This window comes from Microtus pennsylvanicus, chromosome 4, assembly GCF_037038515.1.
Source record: "Microtus pennsylvanicus isolate mMicPen1 chromosome 4, mMicPen1.hap1, whole genome shotgun sequence".
Classification (NCBI taxonomy): Eukaryota; Metazoa; Chordata; class Mammalia; order Rodentia; family Cricetidae; genus Microtus; species Microtus pennsylvanicus.
This window is the reverse complement of record NC_134582.1, coordinates 77,585,186-77,604,731: the sequence shown is the minus strand read 5'-3', so window position 1 is coordinate 77,604,731 and position 19,546 is coordinate 77,585,186. Positions and strand designations below refer to the sequence as shown.

Here is a 19,546-nt window from a genome sequence, read left to right as displayed (position 1 = left end):
CCATCCTGTAACTTTCCATAGCCTCCTTGGGCAAATGACAAGCTAGTCTGGGAAATTCAAGTGCACGCATTTGCAGGAACCACTCTCTGGTTACCCCCAAATCAGTGTATAAGAATCATTTCCATTTAGGCTTCACCAGTCACGTTAGCCCCTGCTAGAGTTATGGATGGGAGTCCAGATCACACCCTCTGGGCCCAGGCATAGAACATACGGTGCTGCATGGTATACTGATGGGGACTCCTGTGGTCTTCTGGAAGAAAATTCCAGAACCTACTCAGCAGCTGTCTAGTGTCAGGCGTAGTTTTCTCTTGTTCCTACCATAGCTGCTGAGTTGACATGTACAGTACAAAGTCTTCATCCCTTGAGGTCTTGACTGTTCGAACTGTGACAGATTTTTATGTGGGCCTAGAATTGTAGTATCTGCAGCTGATGGCATGCTTTGTGGCACCAGCGTGAACTGTGCGTGCTGCTGAACTTGTGAGGTGTACCCCAAACAGCCAGTGCCCCAAAGGTGGTTTGCTTCTCGGTGAGCGAGCACCTCCCTGATTGTATGGTGGTGTTCTTTGACCTTGAGTATCAGGACAGCCTTGCAGCTGTGGAGATCACAGCCCTTTGCTGCCAGTGTAGGAAATGATTTTCGTGGTGGGTGTGGTTACAGAGGTGCATGCTGTCGGCAGCGCTCACCAACTATACACTTCAGGGCTAAGTGTTTTGTTAAGTGTAAATTTAAAAACAAACTGATTAAAAAGAAGTAGGCGGCAAAGACTGGGGGCTCAGGAAACGGAGGCAAGACAAACAGGGAAGAAACACGAGGAACAGACCGCTTCAGTGTAAGAACAAGGGTACTTCAGACACGCCCGGAGTGAGAATGTTCTATAACAAGAAGAGACTGGCTGTTTTCCACCGGCAAGTCGGTGTCATAAAAAAACTGCTAAAGGCCGTGGAAATGTCATAGATGGAAAGATTAGATTCCTTCCTGGAGGGGAAAAATACTGTAAAGGACACCATGGGGTCAAATGACAGCTTCACTAGAGATCCTAGATTAGATAGAGGTCTAATCAATGTAGAGTTTGAACCCAATCGCTAAGGGAGGCAAGATGACACCTCAAACTTTAGGACCTGCGTTCAGAAGTATTTAGGGTTAGGCATTCGGTGCATGCTGTCCACCCTGAACTAGTTCGTAAAATAAAATTGTGCAGCCAGGGAGATCATTTGTGGATCTCACATTATAGAGGCGCGCACAACCACATGTACACATGTACTCCTGTTTTATAAAGGTGTGCAAAATCATATGTGCACACAGCATGAAGGCTGAGTGGGGAACGATGGGGTTAGAGAGGAGAGAGAGGGTGAGCAGCAGGACATGGGGCAGATATGCTCAATGTACATTCTGTGCTTGCATGAAATCGTCTTATGTAACCATGGTGCTCTGCCTGATCACTGGAAGAACACCCCCTTCGAACTGTGAGCCAAAAGAAACCTTTTTCTCTTCAGAAGATGATTACCACAGGTATTTTGTTATAGCACTGCCAAGTTGACAGGCTTGAACAGTATGAGTCTGGGTTGGTGCAGAGCTGCGTTTTCATGTCTACTATCATCGGTTTCATATTTCGCTGGCTATTATATCGGTTTAATAGCCATAGATGAGTAATAATAAACCAATAAAAGCTAGATTGCCTATGTTGTAAACTTAGGAGAATGTGAAGGAAATTTCTTATTGCTTACTCAGGAGAGATGATCGAGAATGGTTTATTGACAGGGCTAGTTGGCAGTTGGATCAGTGTTTTTGCGACATCTGTACTGCCAAACTAGCAGATCCTTATCGGGACATGGCCTTTCAATCAGTAACTCCTGGAAACCACCCTGTAGAAAACGATCTGGGGAAGCCTTGACCCCTGGCTCAGGCCAGTGTTAGCTAGAGAGGGACCGCCCAGCCAGCATTTACACAGCCAGACAATGACACCTATTTGGTCTAAGGCAAATTTCCCAGGATAACACCGGTAGCATGGTCCCAGTTTCGGGAAAGAATGTATGATGATCTCTGGGGCCTGCCAAAGGCCACAGTGTCTGCTCTCATTCTAAAGAACTCAAAGGTGGCCTTTCTCTCCCTCACCCTACTTCCTCCACACAGGTGGAAATGCTTACGTCGGAGTTTGCTCAAGCATGTTTCTCAGGCAAGTGCTGCCTCCGCTTGATCTTGTGGCATTCTGGGATGAGTTAAAATTCGTGTCCTTCCCTCTCCTCGTTGAACTGCGCAGCCATGGGGCTGGATGTTCATAGGAGAAAGATGGAAATGTCTGGGGATTTGGGAGTTAGCTCCCAGGATGAAAGGCCACTTCCTGTTTACAGCATGTACTTCCTGTTTATAGCATGTGTGAGACCAAATCAGAGCTGGGATTAGGGAATCGTGCCCAGTGACTCAGTGTTGTGGTCATGGTTGGCTTTCCTGAGTGTCCCTGGTCCCATCATGTTAGTCCGAGCCTTCAGATGGGACACGGAGAGTCGCTTTCTCGGTGTTGGAAGGCCTTCTGACCATGAGTCACAACAGAGAAGATGAGCATAAAGAAGGGCATCAGGTGGTCCCTGGGAGGATTGGCTGGGCGAGAGACCAAGGCTCTGCTGCTGTGCACAGAGACGCTACAGAGAGAGCAAACCACAGCCAGCCAGCATAATCCCTGAGCCTGACGTGTTGTGGGGGACTCACCAGAGAAGACTGCTTGAACATGGGTTTAAGCCAATAGAAAGTCTTTATTAGCGGGCTGGTAATGGCACTGGGTATTTGGGATCCCCAGTGTAGCCCCGAACCTTTCTCAGGATGCACTCTGAAGCACAAAAGCCACATCCTGGTGTTTTCCTTTTTTTTTTTTTAACTCTTTTAACTCTTATTGAGGGGCCCACCACCCAGCTTCCAAATAAATCAAACACAGAGGCTTATTATTACTTTTGAGTGCCCGGCCTGAGCTTGACTTGTTTCTTGCCAACTTTTCCTAAATTATCCTGACTGCCTTTTGCCTCTGGGCTTTTATCTTTCTCATTTCTGTGTACCTTTCTTTACTTCTTTCACCATGGCTTGCTGTATAGCTGGGTGGCTGGCCACTGGCTCCTCTTTCTCTTCCAGAGTTTTCCTTCTATTTATACTCTGCCTGCCAGCCCTGCCTATCCTTGCTCCTGCCTCATTATTGGCCGTTTAGCTCTTTGTTTAGACCATCAGGAGTTTTAGACGAGCAAAGAATCACAGCTTCACAGAGTTAAGCAAATGCAGCATAAACAAAAGCAACACACCCTAAAATAATATTACCCAGCATCCTGGGTTGGCACACTTCAGTTAACAAGAACAGATAAACCAAAAGTAGAACTGCAGAAGCCGAAAAGCAAGGTTAGTACGTTTAGAGACTTTCCCAGAACTTTGATGGGTGAGGTCTTTGTTCTCATTTTAGCAGGTGGTGCTGTCTATGTGCTGCTGAGTTTTATGGCCTGAATGATACTTCTATCATAGAGTCAGACATGCTAAGGTCTGGGACCTGCTACACAAGGACACAGAGTGCTGGGCCCTGGACTTTGAGGTCCACTGATGCTGCCTTACAGCTGTTTTAGGGCACAGCCAGGCCACAGCTGGCATGAGTCAGAACATGCCACCCTCTAGCCAGCCAGTGGGTCCTCTCACTGACCATCATTTACATACCTGTCTGCTAGCCAGACAGTGGGTCCTCTTACCATCATTTGCTAACTTATTGGACCCAACACTAATCCGTCCATCACACCGAGGACCTGGCCTGCTGCCTGACTTGTATCCATGACAGCAACCTGTAGTGGGAAAGGCCGCTTGTTGGTTCCTGGCTGCTCAGCCCCAAAATAACCACACAGAAACCATATTATTTAAATCACTGCTTGCCCCATTAGCTCTTGCTTCCTATTGGCTAACTCTTACATATTAATTTAACCCATCTCCACTAATCTGTGCATCACCACCAGGTTGTGGCCTACCAGCAAAGTTTCAGCATATCATTCCTTAGCAGAGGCTCCATGGCTTCTCCCTTGACTTGACTCTTCTTTCTCCCAGCATTCAGTCCAGTTTTCCCCACCTAGCTCTGCTCCCCTATAGCTCTGCTATAGGCCCAAAGCAGTTCCCTTATCAACCAGTGATATCCACAGCATACAGAGGGGAATCCCACATTAGCAGCCTGCCAGTCTTTTAAGGATTAGAAAACAAAGGCAGAAAATGCTGACATTTGTAAATGGTGGAGGAGGATTTGCATCCAGGGCAGCCCTGGCTTCAAGTCACATTTATTTTACCACACAGAGTACAGGCATTCACACACACACACACACACACACACATACACACACGGTGTTGGGAGAGACAGGTGGAGGGAGGGAGGGAAGGAGAAAGAGAGAATATGAATATCAATTCCCCATCAAATGTGAGCTTGACTTGACCATCTTAAATGAGTGCAGGCTTCTTCTACAATCACAGCTGCTCAGACATGCAAAGTGATGGTTGACCAGAAGGCTCCGGGATTCCCAGCAGCTTGGCTGGGAGTGTCTCCAATCTGGTGTACATGTTGCCAAGGCTCCTGGTTGGCATCTCAAAACTCTGGTGTCCGCTGCCAAAGGTGACAGATACCTTAGTAAAAACAAATGAGTTGTGTGATTGGATACTGTCAAGGGATGAACTGGCTGTGATGTCAGGGGCTGGCCAGTCTCTTACCTGCCTGGTCACTTGCCACCATCTCCTTCCTGTCTTCTCAGCCAACCATGGATTGAAGCCCAGGGCAGTGGCCCTAGGGGAGCAGGCAGCGTACCAGGGACCAATACACTGCATTGCAACTATTGTGCGGACGGAGGGCCTGGCGGGTCTGTACCGGGGATCCAGTGCCATGCTGCTGAGGGACGTCCCCGGATATTGCCTTTACTTTATTCCCTATGTGTTCCTGAGTGAATGGATCACGCCTGAGTCCTGCACAGGGCCCAGCCCCTATGCGGTGTGGCTGGCAGGTGGCATTGCAGGTAAGGACAGCAGCAGTGGGAGTCCCATCCCTGGGTCCCGGGCCTGTCACGGTAGTGGTAAAGTGCAGAGGAGTCCCCCACAACCTTCCCAGCTCTGAGGTACCTTCAGGACCCTTCATTTCACATACTCTGTGCTGTATCCCTAGGGGTAACAGCCCTTTGACCTCTCGTGTCCTTCCTTCCAGGGCTGTGAGTCCTGGGTGAATTCACTGGGCTCTGAGGATTGGGTTCACTCTGAGTTTGTTCTCCGTGGTAGGCACTGCTGAGCCTTGGTGACAGCTACTCTTGCGGTTCACTGTCACTGAGCGTCAGACTTTGTTAGGTGTGAGGGGCGTGTGGAGCCATGAAGCCAGTGCAGACTGGCTCTGCAGGCAGGAAGATTCAAGTGTAGCCATGCTGGCTCGTTTTGTCACCATGGACTTGTTACTGTCCTACCCTGCACCACGGCCGCAGGTCATTCAGAGGGAAAGTCAGCCGGCGTTGAGTGCTTTACCGTGCCAGCTTTGATCTGACTCTCCACTACCTCTCAGACATCTTTCTCTTCTGCTCCCCCTCCTCTTCCTTCCCTCGTCCTCCTCCTCCTCAGAGATATCTGCGTTTTAAACTCATAGCAATCACACACAGAGCCCATGCCTAGACCATACAACAATGGCGTGTGCCAATACCCCCGTGTGCCCGAGGTCCATCCCTGGACCTGCTCCCAGGAACAGACCTCAAGTTCCCATCTGTTCTCATTTGTGTGAGAGTTGGTGCCAAGGGCCTGCTGACCTCATTTCATGACAACCTCACAGTGACTGAGGGACGAGTGTCCCAGACACACAAAGGGAAGCAGCTAGGATCCCTGGCAAGGGCAGGAGACAGGCTTCCAAAGGCCATGGCAGAAAGCTGGGCACTGGAGGCCTGCATGGGCAGGAGAGAATGAACATCAAGACAGGCTTCCAAAGGCCATGGCAGAAAGCTGGGCACTGGAGGCCTGCATGGGCAGAGAGTCCAGGATGTCTCATTGGAGAGCTGCTGGGCACTAGTTACCAAACCTAGCAAGCCAGCTGCCCTGGACTTTGACATTGGGTGTTGTCTCTCGCCAGCCAATAATGTGCCAATTTCTGTGTTAGCAAAACAAAGCAAACAAACAAAAAACTACCCCAGTTTTCCTAATCTTTTAAAGGCACACTAATGCTTAAACTGGAACTTTTCGGCTGATTCCGTGAGGATAACCCTTATATGTGACCCCTCAGATCTATGGCCACAGATTTAGGAAAGCTTTTATATAAAAAAAGACTATGCCTGCAGGCTGGTCCTTCTCAGTGAGAGGTTGTGTGACAGGCTTTGTTTGGTCTCCCAGATTCAAATTAAACCCTGCCTCTGGGTAGCTGCAAGGCTGTAGCCACAGGTCTCACCCAGAGTGCTCAGTGCTTACTACAGAGTTCTGTGAAGCCATTGCTGTCCCACTGATAAATGTCACCATGTGTGGAGCCTCCCTGGGGCCTGGTCTCATCCTCCAGGCTCCCACAGGCATCACTTCACCAGGTCCTCAGAACCACCTCATAAATACAGCGCTTCAGCCCCAATCTGCAGAGCTGGTGCAGGAGGCTTCTGCTAGGCCAAGAGTGGGTAGAGGGAGAGGACCAGAAGTCCCCTTCCCAGCCCATATCCCCCGCCACTTACAGGGTTTCTGAAGGACAGCGTCCTCAGGGAGTCATGCCTTGAGGACCCCAGACAGACAGCTTGTTTTCTCGGACTTTACAGGGGCAATTTCCTGGGGGACAGCAACTCCGATGGATGTTGTGAAAAGTCGGCTCCAGGCTGATGGGGTCTATTTAAACAAATACAGTGGAGTCCTGGACTGTATCTCCCAGAGTTACCGGCAGGAAGGCTTGAAGGTGAGCTGCACACAGCCCCCTGGGTCAGCCACAGCCTGGCAGAGGGTTGGGACACGTGCTGAGGGTGAGGTCGGGGTTTGGGAGAGCAGATGTTGGAGACTGCCAGCCTGTCCTGAAGTTTATTCCTGGATATTTTCTGTTTTATGAAGCAGTGGGGATGGGACCTTTTTTTTTTTTCTGCCTCCTGACTACTTTCTCAGCAAGTTTGTTACTAGTGTATGGAAAATTAGATTTTATAAGTTGGTTCTGTCCCCTGCTACTTTACTGAAACTGTGGATCAAGTCTGAGTGTTTGGGAGTCCTTAGACTTTTAAAAATGAGGCTGTGCTATCTGCAAACAGGGGTGACTTGAATTCTTCCTTTTCTACTTGAATTCCCTTGAATTCCTGAATTCCCTTGAATTGTCATACTTCCCAACTCAGATTTCAAGCGCCACTTTGGACAGAAGATGAGAGAGTGGATACACTAGTCTCTTTTGAGATTTCAGAGGAAAGTTTTCAGTTTGCTGCAGTTAGCATGACTTGAATTGTCATTCAGCCCTTGGTGTGCTGACGTGTGTTCCTTCCAGTCTCAGCTTCTTCAAGGCTGTTGTCATAAACATGTTCAATGTTGTCAAAGGCCTATCCTGTAGCTATTGAGATGGTCATGTGATTTCTGTCTATTTATACTAATTTGCATATGTTTAGTCAAGCTGTCCGTGGAATGGAAGCACCCTCATCATGGTGTATGGGCTTCTCATTGTGTTCTTTAATTAGGCTTGTGAGGTTTTATTGAGAACTTTTGTATCTATGCTCATTGGGAAGATTGGTCTATAATTTCCCTTTTGTTGTCTTTTTCTACTTCTGGTATCAGGGTCGTACTGGTTTTTTGTTTGTTTTTTGTTTTTTGGTTTTTTGTGATTTTTTTGGATTTTCGAGACAGGGTTTCTCCGTAGCTTTTTTTTTGGTTCCTGTCCTGGAACTAGCTCTTGTAGACCAGGCTGGTCTCGAACTCACAGAGATTCGCCTGCCTCTGCCTCCCAAGTGCTGGGATTAAAGGCATGTACCACCACCGCCCGGCTCGTACTGGTTTTGTAGAATGAGTTTGGTGGTGTTTCTGGCTTTTCTATTTTATGGAAGTTTCTGGAGCATGAGTTTCAGCTCTTTTTTAAATAATTTAATTCAGCAGTGAATCCATCCAGGTCTGGACTTTCCTTTGATGGAGACTTTATTACAGCTTTATCACATTGATTTTCCTACATCTTTTAAATTGTTTATATACTCTTGAACTAATTTAGTAGGCCACATGTGCCTAGGGCCTCATCCATTTCTTCCAGACTTCCCAGTTGTTTGGAGCATGGGTGTTCTAAGTGTTCCCCAGGGAATGCCTGACTGTCACCAGAGCCTGTGGCAATCTCAGCCTTCTCATCTCTAAGTTTTAATGCTAGGTCTCTCTCTCTCTCTCTCTCTCTCTCTCTCTCTCTCTCTCTCTCTCTCTCAGTTTGGCCAGGGATTGTCAATCTTGCTTATTTTTTCAGAGAACCAGCTCTTCCATTGACTCTACGCATGTTTTTTAAATTTTCCATTTCACTCATTTCTGCCCCGATCTTAATGATTTTTAACCCACCCACTGCTTGGGGTTTGGCAGCTTCTTGTTTTTCTAAGACTTTGAAATGCGCCATTGGGCTATTTCCTGACAATCTCTCTGGGCTGTGTTTGAAGCTTTCATAGCTATTGATGTCTTCATTTTCATCCAGCTCTAGGAATTCTTCAATTTTCTCCCTTATGTCTTCGAGGGACCTTTAAGAATTATCGATGAGTGCATTGTTTGACCTCCATGTGTTTTCACAGTATCTACAATTTATCTTGTTATTGAGTTTTAGCTTTATTCCACTAAGATTTGATAAGAAACAAGAAATTATTTTTATGTTTTTGTATGTGCCAAGATTTAATTTGTGTCCTAGAATGTGGCCTATTTTAGGGCAGGTTCCTTGGGCTGTTCAGATGAATATCTATTCTGTATCTGTTGGGTGGGATATTTCATTGGTATTTGTTAAGTCCATTTAATCCCTCGTGTAATTTAAGATTGAACCTTTTTCGTTTGTTTACTTTCAGGTTGAGGGTCCATCTTTAGATGAGAATGGGATGGTTAAGTCACCCAGATATTATAGCAGACCTCTTATGCCCTTTAATGTCTATTTTAGAAATCAGATGTCTACCATTTGGTGCATGTATATTTACAATTGCTGTCTCTTCTTGATGAGCTGTTCCCCTTCTTCATATGTAGTGGCCTTCTTATCTCTTCTAATTTCGGTTTGATGTCTACTTGATGAGATATCAGTATAGCTATGCCAGGTTGTTCTCTTCTTCCATTCTCTTGATAGGTTGTCTTCCCCTTTAAATCCTGGGTGTATGTAGCGGTAGCTTGTGTTTCTTGCAGGCAACAGACAGCTGGGCTAATCTTTAAATCCAGTCAGCCAGTCTGAATCTGTCTATTCCTGAGATAATGGCACTTACATTTAAGGATAATATTGAGAAAAGTTTATTAATTCCTGCCATTTTATTTTTATTTTTCTGATTGGTTGGAGCTATTGTCTGTGTTGTCTGTCTCCCCTATTAGTTATGGAGGTTTGCTAGTTTACTGTGTTGGACACAATGGATTTTTTCCTAGCTTTCCGTTCTTCATCTTTTTCTTCTGTGTCATTTATTCTTCCCACTGCTCTCAGCATTGAGACTTTTATCCTCCTCTGTGTGCACTATTCCTGCGTGTGTCTTCTGCAGCTCTGTGTGTGAGGAGTCCTGTGTGTCTTCTGCAGCTCTGTGTGTGAGGAGTCCTGTGTGTCTTCTGCAGCACTGTGTGTGAGGAGTCCTGTGTGTCTTCTGCAGCACTGTGTGTGAGGAGTCCTGTGTGTCTTCTGCAGCACTGTGTGTGAGGAGTCCTGTGTGTCTTCTGCAGCACTGTGTGTGAGGAGTCCTGTGTGTCTTCTGCAGCGCTGTGTGCAGTGGTCCTGCGTGTCTTCTGCAGTGCTGTGTGCAGTGGTCCTGCGTGTCTTCTGCAGTGCTGTGTGCAGTATTCCTGCATGTGTCTTCTGCAGTGCTGTGTGCAGTGGCCCTGAATGTGTCTTCTGCAGTGCTGTGTGCAGTATCCCTGCATGTGTCTTCTGCAGTGCTGTGTGCAGTATCCCTGCATGTGTCTTCTGCAGTGCTGTGTGTAGTATTCCTGCATGTGTCTTCTGCAGTGCTGTGTGCAGTATCCCTGCATGTGTCTTCTGCAGTGCTGTGTGCAGTATCCCTGCATGTGTCTTCTGCAGTGCTGTGTGCAGTATTCCTGCATGTGTCTTCTGCAGTGCTGTGTGCAGTATCCCTGCATGTGTCTTCTGCAGTGCTGTGTGCAGTATTCCTGCATGTGTCTTCTGCAGTGCTGTGTGCAGTGGTCCTGCGTGTCTTCTGCAGTGCTGTGTGCAGTGGTCCTGCATGTGTCTTCTGCAGTGCTGTGTGTAGTATTCCTGCATGTGTCTTCTGCAGTGCTGTGTGCAGTATCCCTGCATGTGTCTTCTGCAGTGCTGTGTGCAGTATCCCTGCATGTGTCTTCTGCAGTGCTGTGTGCAGTATCCCTGCATGTGTCTTCTGCAGTGCTGTGTGCAGTATCCCTGCATGTGTCTTCTGCAGTGCTGTGTGCAGTATTCCTGCATGTGTCTTCTGCAGTGCTGTGTGCAGTATTCCTGCATGTGTCTTCTGCAGTGCTGTGTGCAGTATTCCTGCATGTGTCTTCTGCAGTGCTGTGTGTAGTATTCCTGCATGTGTCTTCTGCAGTGCTGTGTGCAGTATCCCTGCATGTGTCTTCTGCAGTGCTGTGTGCAGTATCCCTGCATGTGTTTTCTGCAGTGCTGTGTGCAGTGGTCCTGTGTGTCTTCTGCAGTGCTGTGTGCAGTATCCCTGCATGTGTCTTCTGCAGTGCTGTGTGCAGTATCCCTGCATGTGTTTTCTGCAGTGCTGTGTGCAGTATCCCTGCATGTGTCTTCTGCAGTGCTGTGTGCAGTATCCCTGCATGTGTCTTCTGCAGTGCTGTGTGCAGTATCCCTGCATGTGTCTTCTGCAGTGCTGTGTGCAGTATCCCTGCATGTGTCTTCTGCAGTGCTGTGTGCAGTATCCCTGCATGTGTCTTCTGCAGTGCTGTGTGCAGTATCCCTGCATGTGTCTTCTGCAGTGCTGTGTGCAGTATCCCTGCACGTGTCTTCTGCAGTGCTGTGTGCAGTGGTCCTGCGTGTCTTCTGCAGTGCTGTGTGCAGTGGTCCTGCGTGTCTTCTGCAGTGCTGTGTGCAGTGGTCCTGCGTGTCTTCTGCAGTGCTGTGTGCAGTATCCCTGCATGTGTCTTCTGCAGTGCTGTGTGCAGTATCCCTGCATGTGTCTTCTGCAGTGCTGTGTGCAGTATCCCTGCATGTGTCTTCTGCAGTGCTGTGTGCAGTGGTCCTGCGTGTCTTCTGCAGTGCTGTGTGCAGTATCCCTGCATGTGTCTTCTGCAGTGCTGTGTGCAGTATCCCTGCACGTGTCTTCTGCAGTGCTGTGTGCAGTTCCCTGCATGTGTCTTCTGCAGTGCTGTGTGCAGTATCCCTGCATGTGTCTTCTGCAGTGCTGTGTGCAGTATCCCTGCATGTGTCTTCTGCAGTGCTGTGTGCAGTATCCCTGCATGTGTCTTCTGCAGTGCTGTGTGCAGTATCCCTGCATGTGTCTTCTGCAGTGCTGTGTGCAGTATCCCTGCATGTGTCTTCTGCAGTGCTGTGTGCAGTATCCCTGCACGTGTCTTCTGCAGTGCTGTGTGCAGTATCCCTGCATGTGTCTTCTGCAGTGCTGTGTGCAGTATCCCTGCACGTGTCTTCTGCAGTGCTGTGTGCAGTATCCCTGCACGTGTCTTCTGCAGTGCTGTGTGCAGTATCCCTGCACGTGTCTTCTGCAGTGCTGTGTGCAGTATCCCTGCATGTGTCTTCTGCAGTGCTGTGTGCAGTATCCCTGCATGTGTCTTCTGCAGTGCTGTGTGCAGTATCCCTGCATGTGTCTTCTGCAGTGCTGCCTCAGTGGTCTCCAGACACTGGAAATTACAGTTTTGTGCATGGAAGTGAGGGCCATCTGAACTTGTGACCTCTTGTCTGGCCTGTGGTTTGTATTGTTGCTTACTTTGTGTTGGACAAGTGCCCTTGTCCACCAGTGCCGCCTTCATTTTGCTATTATTTACTTATTTATTAAATTAATTAACCAGTTTTTGTGCACCATCTTTAACTGCTGGCTGTATTTTACTTTGCAGTCTGTGGACTAGGCAGATTGTCTCACTCCTCTGAAACTCTCTAGACTGTACCATGGGGTAGCTATAGTCTAGCAAGGGGATCTCCTCTGTATGTCGGCAGCATAGGAAGCAAGCACAGCACCGAGACCTGGCAGAACCAACTGAGGCTCCCTGCCCTGTGAATGTCCCTTTATTGCAGGCCCCAGGGCTAGGTCAGTTTCTGTTTTCACTGTGTGTACAGGCGGGGCTGGGGGCACATTTGAGGGCTGGTGCCTCTGGAGTCTAGGAGGGGGTTATTTGATACCCTGGAGCTGGAGTTACAGGGAGTTGGGAACCACTTGACGAGGGTGCTGGGAATTGAACTCTGGTCTTCTGGAAGAGCAGCAAATGCTCTTACCCACTGAGCTAGCTCAGCTTGGCTCTCTAACCTTGCTGGTTCAGTTTTTAAACAGTAGTCTTCTCAAGTAATACCCAGCCACTGCCCTTTGAGCTATATTACCATGTCAGAAATGGAATTTCTCTCCACAGCTGACCAGAGGAACCACTGCCTTGCCCAAACCTGCAGCTGGGTTTGAGGCTTGTGTACGCAGAGGCATGCTCCCAGGAGGTCGGCCTGCCCCTCACCTCACTCACCTTTCGAATGTACCTACTGCTTCACTGCCCCTGTCATGGAGCTGCAAGACTAAAGTTCCTTTTCTGGTTCTTGTTCTGTCTTTTTCTCCACTGTTTCCAGGTAACCTTTCACCCCATTTGTGAATTTTCAACGTTCTTCCTCTTTTCTGCTTGGAATTTTTTTTGGCCTATTCTTTCTCCTTCATGAGGACACAGAGGCAGCTGCTAGCCCAAACCTCACCCTGAAGCTCCCAAACGCTGTTTTTCCTGAGGTAGTTTGATTAATGCATGCTCCCACAGGGCCTGTGTCTGTGCCCATGTATTGCTTCTCCCCCAAACCCTGCCAGTTAATTCTGCCCATCCCTCCATGCCTGGCACACCTTTTCCCAGTGGCTACTGCATATGCTTCTCACACAGCACCATGGGCCATAGAGTTTTCTCTACTGCCTTCTCTCTCTTAGAGAAGTTGCCTGTTCTGTCTCCTCCTTTGATCAAGGAAAGATCCAGAACTTTGACTGAGCCAGAGGTGAGTTAGCATGCTGTATAAAAGGATGCAGGATCGGGGGGACACCCCACCATCTAGAGGGAGACCAACATTAAAGGCAGGGCTGTCAGAATCAACATCACATCCAGCTCTTAGCTGTAAAGAGTTAGTTGCCAATCAAATTTGGCAAACTGTCCTGGAGAAAATGCCTGAGGGTTTCCTTTTCACAAGTCTACTGTTAATTTGCCTAATTATAGAAGACTGGGTTAGGTCAGGTGCAATTTTAGGAGTCAGGAACAGAGCAGTAAGTAAAGAGGGAAACCCTACTCGGACAGATCTGGCAGTGGACCAGGATGCATGCATTGAAATACCAGAGTCAAGAGGAGGGGGCAGCCTGGGCCCTGAGCAGACCACAGCTGGAATGCTGCACACCCCCCCCAGGCACTTCCCACCAATTAAAACACTGCTGGCACCCAGCATATACGTGGGAAGGCCGGGCATTGGCATCTGTCCAGGATGCGGTTTAGAAGAACTCTTCTGTCTTTAAGGATGGATACATCCAGAGCTTTGTTGTCATCATTATTTTAATTCTTGTTTTATTTAACAGAAGCCACTGACAGAGGGTACCACTCAGGCACAAACTTAATTTTTGTTTGTTTATTTTTAGAGGCAGGGTTTCTCTGTGTAACAGCCTTGGCTGTCCTGGAACTTGCTTTGTAGACCAGGCTGGCCTTGAACTCACAGGGATCCACCTGCCTCTGCCTCCCAAGTGCTGGGATTAAAGGTGTGTGCTACCTTGCCCAGCTTTGGTTTTTGTTTTGTTTGTTTTTCAGAAGACAAATATCTTGTGTTTTCACCAGCAGTTACAGGGCCCAAAGAGATTCATTTAGGAGGCTATCTTTTTATTTGAGATTTATTTTGAGATTTTGAGATAATTAAAGAGAAATCTGTAGAGGCAAACAAATTGCTGATATCACTTCCCCTACCCCATTGCTATGCTCCGTAGAAACAAAGACTTGAGAACAGCAAGACTGGGCAGTTGCTTTCTCGGCTTCAGCAGTGTCTGTCTGCAGTGCTTATTCAGAGATGGGTTTTATTTGCTTTTTGTGGTGCCGAGAATTGGGCTTCAGCACAGTGCTCAGGGGCTGAACCACTCCACCAGCCCTGTGACCAGGGGTAACCGTGTACTAGCTGATGAAAAGGTCGGTGATCTGTGAGAGCAGGACGCTTCCAGACACCAGGACCCATTCTTTAGTGTCCTGCCTGTCACCCCATCCTTTCCGAAACAGCTACCCATATGGGTCTCTTGTGATATAACCCCCCAAATGCACAGCACGCTTGCAAACACGCGAGCGAGTGGATGTCTGTGTGTGCTCACGTGTGTGGGTATTTCATATTGGTAGAACAGTATTGCACAAACAAACCCCATAGGTTGTCTTTAACTTTGTAACCACAAGTGGGAAGAGTGCCTTCATCTAAGACCAATAGCAACTGCAGTCCCCATGACGTGGGCTCTGCTCGCTGGAGAATAACTTCCTGCATACTCGGTCTGCATGCCCACCCCTATGTTCCCATGGAAGGGAACTCGGTTATAATAAGAACTCAGAAAGGGCTCGTGGCCCTGGAGAAAGGTTGATCTGGTCTTCGTAACTCAAGGGTTGCTGGGAGAGGTCACACTTAGAAGCTCATGGTTCAGGAATCCACCACCAAAGCAGTGCTGGTCACCGGTGCTTTGGTCCTTGTCTCTGCCCACTCTGAGGGTTGTCTTGGGCACCGTGGGCTGTGGTTCCTGAGCACCATGGGCTGTGGTTTCTGAAAGGAGTTTTAAAATCCTCAAATGAGGAGGCTGGAGTTGAGCCTTGGGTTCCTGGTGGTGCAACGAGGCTGGCTCAGGGCTGGACAGGCACATTCGTGGTAGTCAGGCTTCCTGGCGGAGACTGGTCAATTGCCTGGTGGTCTCACCCTTTAGGGTTCTGTAGTCCTAACTCTGTTTGAACCCAAAAGCTGCCACCACCAGAGCTCCCTCGGCACAGGCTACTCTCTTCATTGACTCGCTCGTCCTTCATGGACTCATTAGACAAACAGTTATAGAAGGACTGCTCAGGTCTAAGTAACTGTGGGTGCTGAGACAGGGGTCGGGAGTGGGGGTGGGGTGGGGGAACTACACCCTCAGACTCTGCTTCTTGTCCTCTCGGGTACTAATAAGTCATGGCCCATGGGGAACGATGAGGGCTTGGGGGTGATTAGGAAGGTACTCTTGTCCATTCTGGGGTGGCCTGCAAGCACATATGGAGAGCATTCAAAGTGGAGGGGACCAGAGATGGCCCAGGGAGACAGAGATGGCCCAGGGCAGTCAGAACACAAGACGTGGCTGGAGGCTCATCACAGGCTGGTGAGGAGTGTAGACATATCCCAGGTAGTAGGGAGCTATGGAGGATTTACAAGGAGGGTCTTGGCCCGAAAGTTCTCAACCTTGTTTGATGGGGCAGAAGGCTGCGTTTCAGGCTGGGCCCTCCTGGTGATGCCTTGGAGTAGAGTCAAGTCAAGGTTACAGGGAGTCTGGGAACCCAGCATGGAATTTTCCCCTTGGAGCTGGATTCAGTTCCTGGCTATTACTCAGTCACTCCGGGTGAGCCTGAGGAATTCCGATACGGTTAGGCATTAAAGAGGAGCGCTGATATTACCCAGAGCCCATGTGGGGCTATCTGAGCAACTCCAGCATTTGTTCCATCTGCTCCTCTGCTAGGCCCCGTTGTGTCCTGTGGCTGCCACTGTCCCCTGAGACTAGACACATGCACAGGCTGGCTGCCTCTTTCTGAAAACGTCTCACTCTGTTTTAAACTGTGACATGATTCTGTGTGAGAGACAGTTCATATGCCTGACAGCTCTCAGGTCATGCTTGGGGAAGGGTTTACCTTTTGATTGTATGCAATTTCCACAGAACACCTTAAGGGGCAGCTCCCTAACCCAGGGCTCCCTAGACCCCTTTCTGTTCCCGTCATTGCCCGCTAATATTGCCATCGCTCTAGAGAGCACTCATCTCATCTAGGAGGTTCTGGGCTCCCCTCTTGGCACCAAGCACAAAGATGTGGGGAGCAAGGGGCACCTGAGAGCCATGTCGTAGCCTTGCCCAGAAACAGCAGGCAAAACACAGGTGATAGGTTTAGCCCTGGAATAACTAACTCCTGCCCAAAGGTGTTTTTCAGGGGCCTCCCTGTGAACGCCTTACGCGGCTTCCCCACGAGCGCGGCCCTGTTCCTTGGGTATGAGTTCTCCCTGAAGGCACTCCGAGGAGACCACACTGTGACAAGCCCTTGAATGTAAGGTGAGTGTGGTTTCTCCCAGCTAAGGGCGAAGCTGGGACTCCATTCTCCCTCATGAAACTGTCTTGAGCTTCTGAAATACCCTCTGTCCCCTGTGGAAAGTCCAGGAGTAGAGGGGTCTGCCTTCTCCCGTCACCTTGCCATTCTGAAGCAGCCATGGTTGACAGTGGCACGCTGGGTCTCTGGTGACTGGGCCCAGCTCAACATCCACAGCCGGTTCGCCTGCTCTCTTTTCAACTCACAGCTCCCACAGTCCCTGGAGAGAAGCGCGTTTAGCTTCTTTCTTAAAACGTAGTGATCCCTGGTCTGAGGACACTGTGGCCACCCCGTGCCTACAGTGGGCCAGCTCCCCACTTCCTGCTAACATGCTCTTTCGCAAAGCTCCAGAGGGCAGGCCACTCCTTGCCTCCTGCAGCCAGAGTCCTCCTCTTTCCTGTCTCACTGCGGAAGGGTCAGTGTAGCATAGCGCTGTGCATCTTGCTCAAGTGCTCTCAGGGACTCTCTACTTCACGTCACCCGAGAGTCGGTCTTTGGTGCCGCCTCCTCCTCCAGCACCGACCCCCCCAACCTGAACACTCTACCTCCTCTCTCCTGGGGTCTGTAATCCTACTGTGCCTCGAGCCAACTCCCCCTTGATCTTGATGTCATCAGCTCTTTGTCCTCCAGTCTTGGTTGTTGGTCTCCTCCAGACAAACAGCTCGATTTCTTAGTTGAGATGTGGCCTGCCTACTGCCTGCTGGCCCCCTCCATCCTTCCCAGTGGGGGTCCTCTGCACAGCAGCTCCCTTCCCTACACCCCTTTCCTGATGGTATCTCAGTCCTGTCCACGGATGAAGAATGGCTGACCTCCACTGTCCCTCTCTCCTGTTGCTGCTCCTCACTTGCAAGCTCAGACGATAGGAAGGGGTCAATTGTTGGACTTTCACATCAACCAGGAAGCAATTTCACTAGGCCTCTTCTTGCAAACTCGCTTGACAATTCTCCCAAGGAAGATGGCCATCATCAGGGAAGCCTAGAAGCCCAACTACTGCCCTCCAACCCATGCCGCAGGGACTGCTGGGAAGCATAGACAGCATGCCGTGTCCTAGATGGACGCAGAGAGAGCCATCAGTCAGGCTGACCACAGTGAACCCTGAAACTGGCTGCAGTGTTTCGGTGATTTCTACCCCATCTCTTTATGTGGGTTGTCTGAGCCTAGATCCTGCTGGCCACAACTCGAAAGAGGATCCTTTACATCCCTTCTCTCTTCCCAGGGCAGACCAGGCTTCATCCTACTGCAGGTTGGTGCTGACAATACATGTAGAACCAGCATCAGTGAGTTATTGGAACGAAAGAAGACCCAGCCATATCAGTTCTGTGCCAGGTGGGCCACAGCCATCCTACTGAGCTCAGAGTCACTTCCTTCAGGATTACAGGCTCTGTTTCTCTCTCCAGCCCAGAGTGCTGGTAGGAAGCAGCAGACCATGGACCAAACAATCACCATCTTTCTTTCCGCTCGGGATTAGAACCTGGGAAAATCTGGGGCAAAGCATCTGTGCCCCTGGATGTTGAAAACTCCGCCAAGATGTGGCTCCATGATTCCAAATAAAAGCACCGAATGCCCTTTGGGTTATTTCTGTGTCACATGCCTCTACCTGGCTTCTACCTTGGTCACCCTCGTCTCTGCTCAGGTTAGGTCTGTGGAAATGTTGCCAGCCCAGAGAGAAACCAGCTCCATACAATCTTGTAGCGGAACTAAGTGGGTGGTATCATTTTTCTCCTGGGTCTTTGAGGTGTGCAGGGGGCACAGTGGCTGGAAAGAATCACGTAGTGCTGGGAAATCCAAAGGTTCTCAAGCCTGAGCCGTAGTGTGTGTTGGTGTCATGGATGGCAGATGGCAGCCCAGGCTTGCAGGAGGTGGGTGCTCTCTGGACCTGACTTTTTTTTTTCCTTCCTCCAGTCATCATTTATTAAGGAAACTATATCTTATTGATACAACAACACAATCCCCTAACTCCACTCACTCAATATAAAAGTACTTGCTCCTGATGGCACAGGAAAAAATCCATATACTCAAATCCAAGAAAGGAAATCTCATAATCTAAAATCTACAGAAAATCAGACAAACAAAAGGCATCTATGACATACAGTCATTCAAGGAAGAAACGTCAGGAAAAGAGAACACAAATGAATTATAGTTGATTCCTAGTAGACATGAAAGAACAAGGCAAATTACATAACAAAGCAAAGGAGTGTGAATGGTATTTGGCATCTTTTATATGGAAACCAAATAAAATGCAGATGGCGTCTACACCCTGCCTTCCCGTGTGATTTTGTGCTCCTGTTTCCTCTCCTATTGAAACTGTATAGGAGAGTGCATTGCTGTTATATGGCATGTGTTCATGACATCACTTTCAATGCCGTCCCCATAGCAGTCACGCCCACTCCACTACATCTCAGGGCACTGCTGAGTGTGACCTCAGAATTGTCCAACACTGTCACCTGGGCATCAGCCAAGAAGAAATGCCATGTACGGTGATCTTAAAGCCCAGCAAGGAACCTTGTTCTCACAGCCATATAAAAAAACTAAGGATCTTCCTTGGTTTCTCTTATGCGCCGTCCCCTCCCACCTCTGTGTGATCTGAATTAAGTTCCTGAAAGCTCTGACCCGACAGAGCCAGCACCAGGCCACTACTGCCCCCCAGAGGCCGACTGGTCATTCTTCCCAGTGTAGCTCACTAGTGCTCCCCTCACACCCTTACGGTGCTCTCCTCCATCTCCATCCTCCACAGCTTCCGGGGCTGCAAAGTCCTCTAGACAGCCTTGAGCCCAAGGCTATGGGGCCTCTGGTTACTTAGTCACTACATGTTCATTGTGCACCTGCCTTGTGTGGGAACTGTCTCCAGGGTTGAGTATGGAGAAGCCCCAGCAGTACCTTCATGCTAATTTATTAGACCCTTGCAGAAACAGGCTGGATCCCTCCCCTCCTCAGCATCATGAGCAGGTA

At 49.0% G+C, this 19,546-nt stretch overlaps 1 protein-coding gene across 1 annotated transcript in view; it reads left to right on the top strand.

Annotated features, from left to right (window-relative positions):
- The window catches only part of Slc25a48 (solute carrier family 25 member 48), a 35,593-nt gene extending 17,410 nt beyond the window's left edge, over positions 1 to 18,183 (top strand). Inside the window, exons 5-8 of the mRNA XM_075969478.1 lie at positions 4,750 to 5,007; positions 6,754 to 6,887; positions 16,434 to 16,563; positions 17,814 to 18,183. Coding sequence (XP_075825593.1) covers positions 4,750 to 5,007; positions 6,754 to 6,887; positions 16,434 to 16,556 — 515 coding nt within the window. The 3' untranslated portion in view covers positions 16,557 to 16,563; positions 17,814 to 18,183. The remainder of the gene's footprint in view (positions 1 to 4,749; positions 5,008 to 6,753; positions 6,888 to 16,433; positions 16,564 to 17,813) is intronic.
- Positions 18,184 to 19,546: the final 1,363 nt, after the last annotated feature.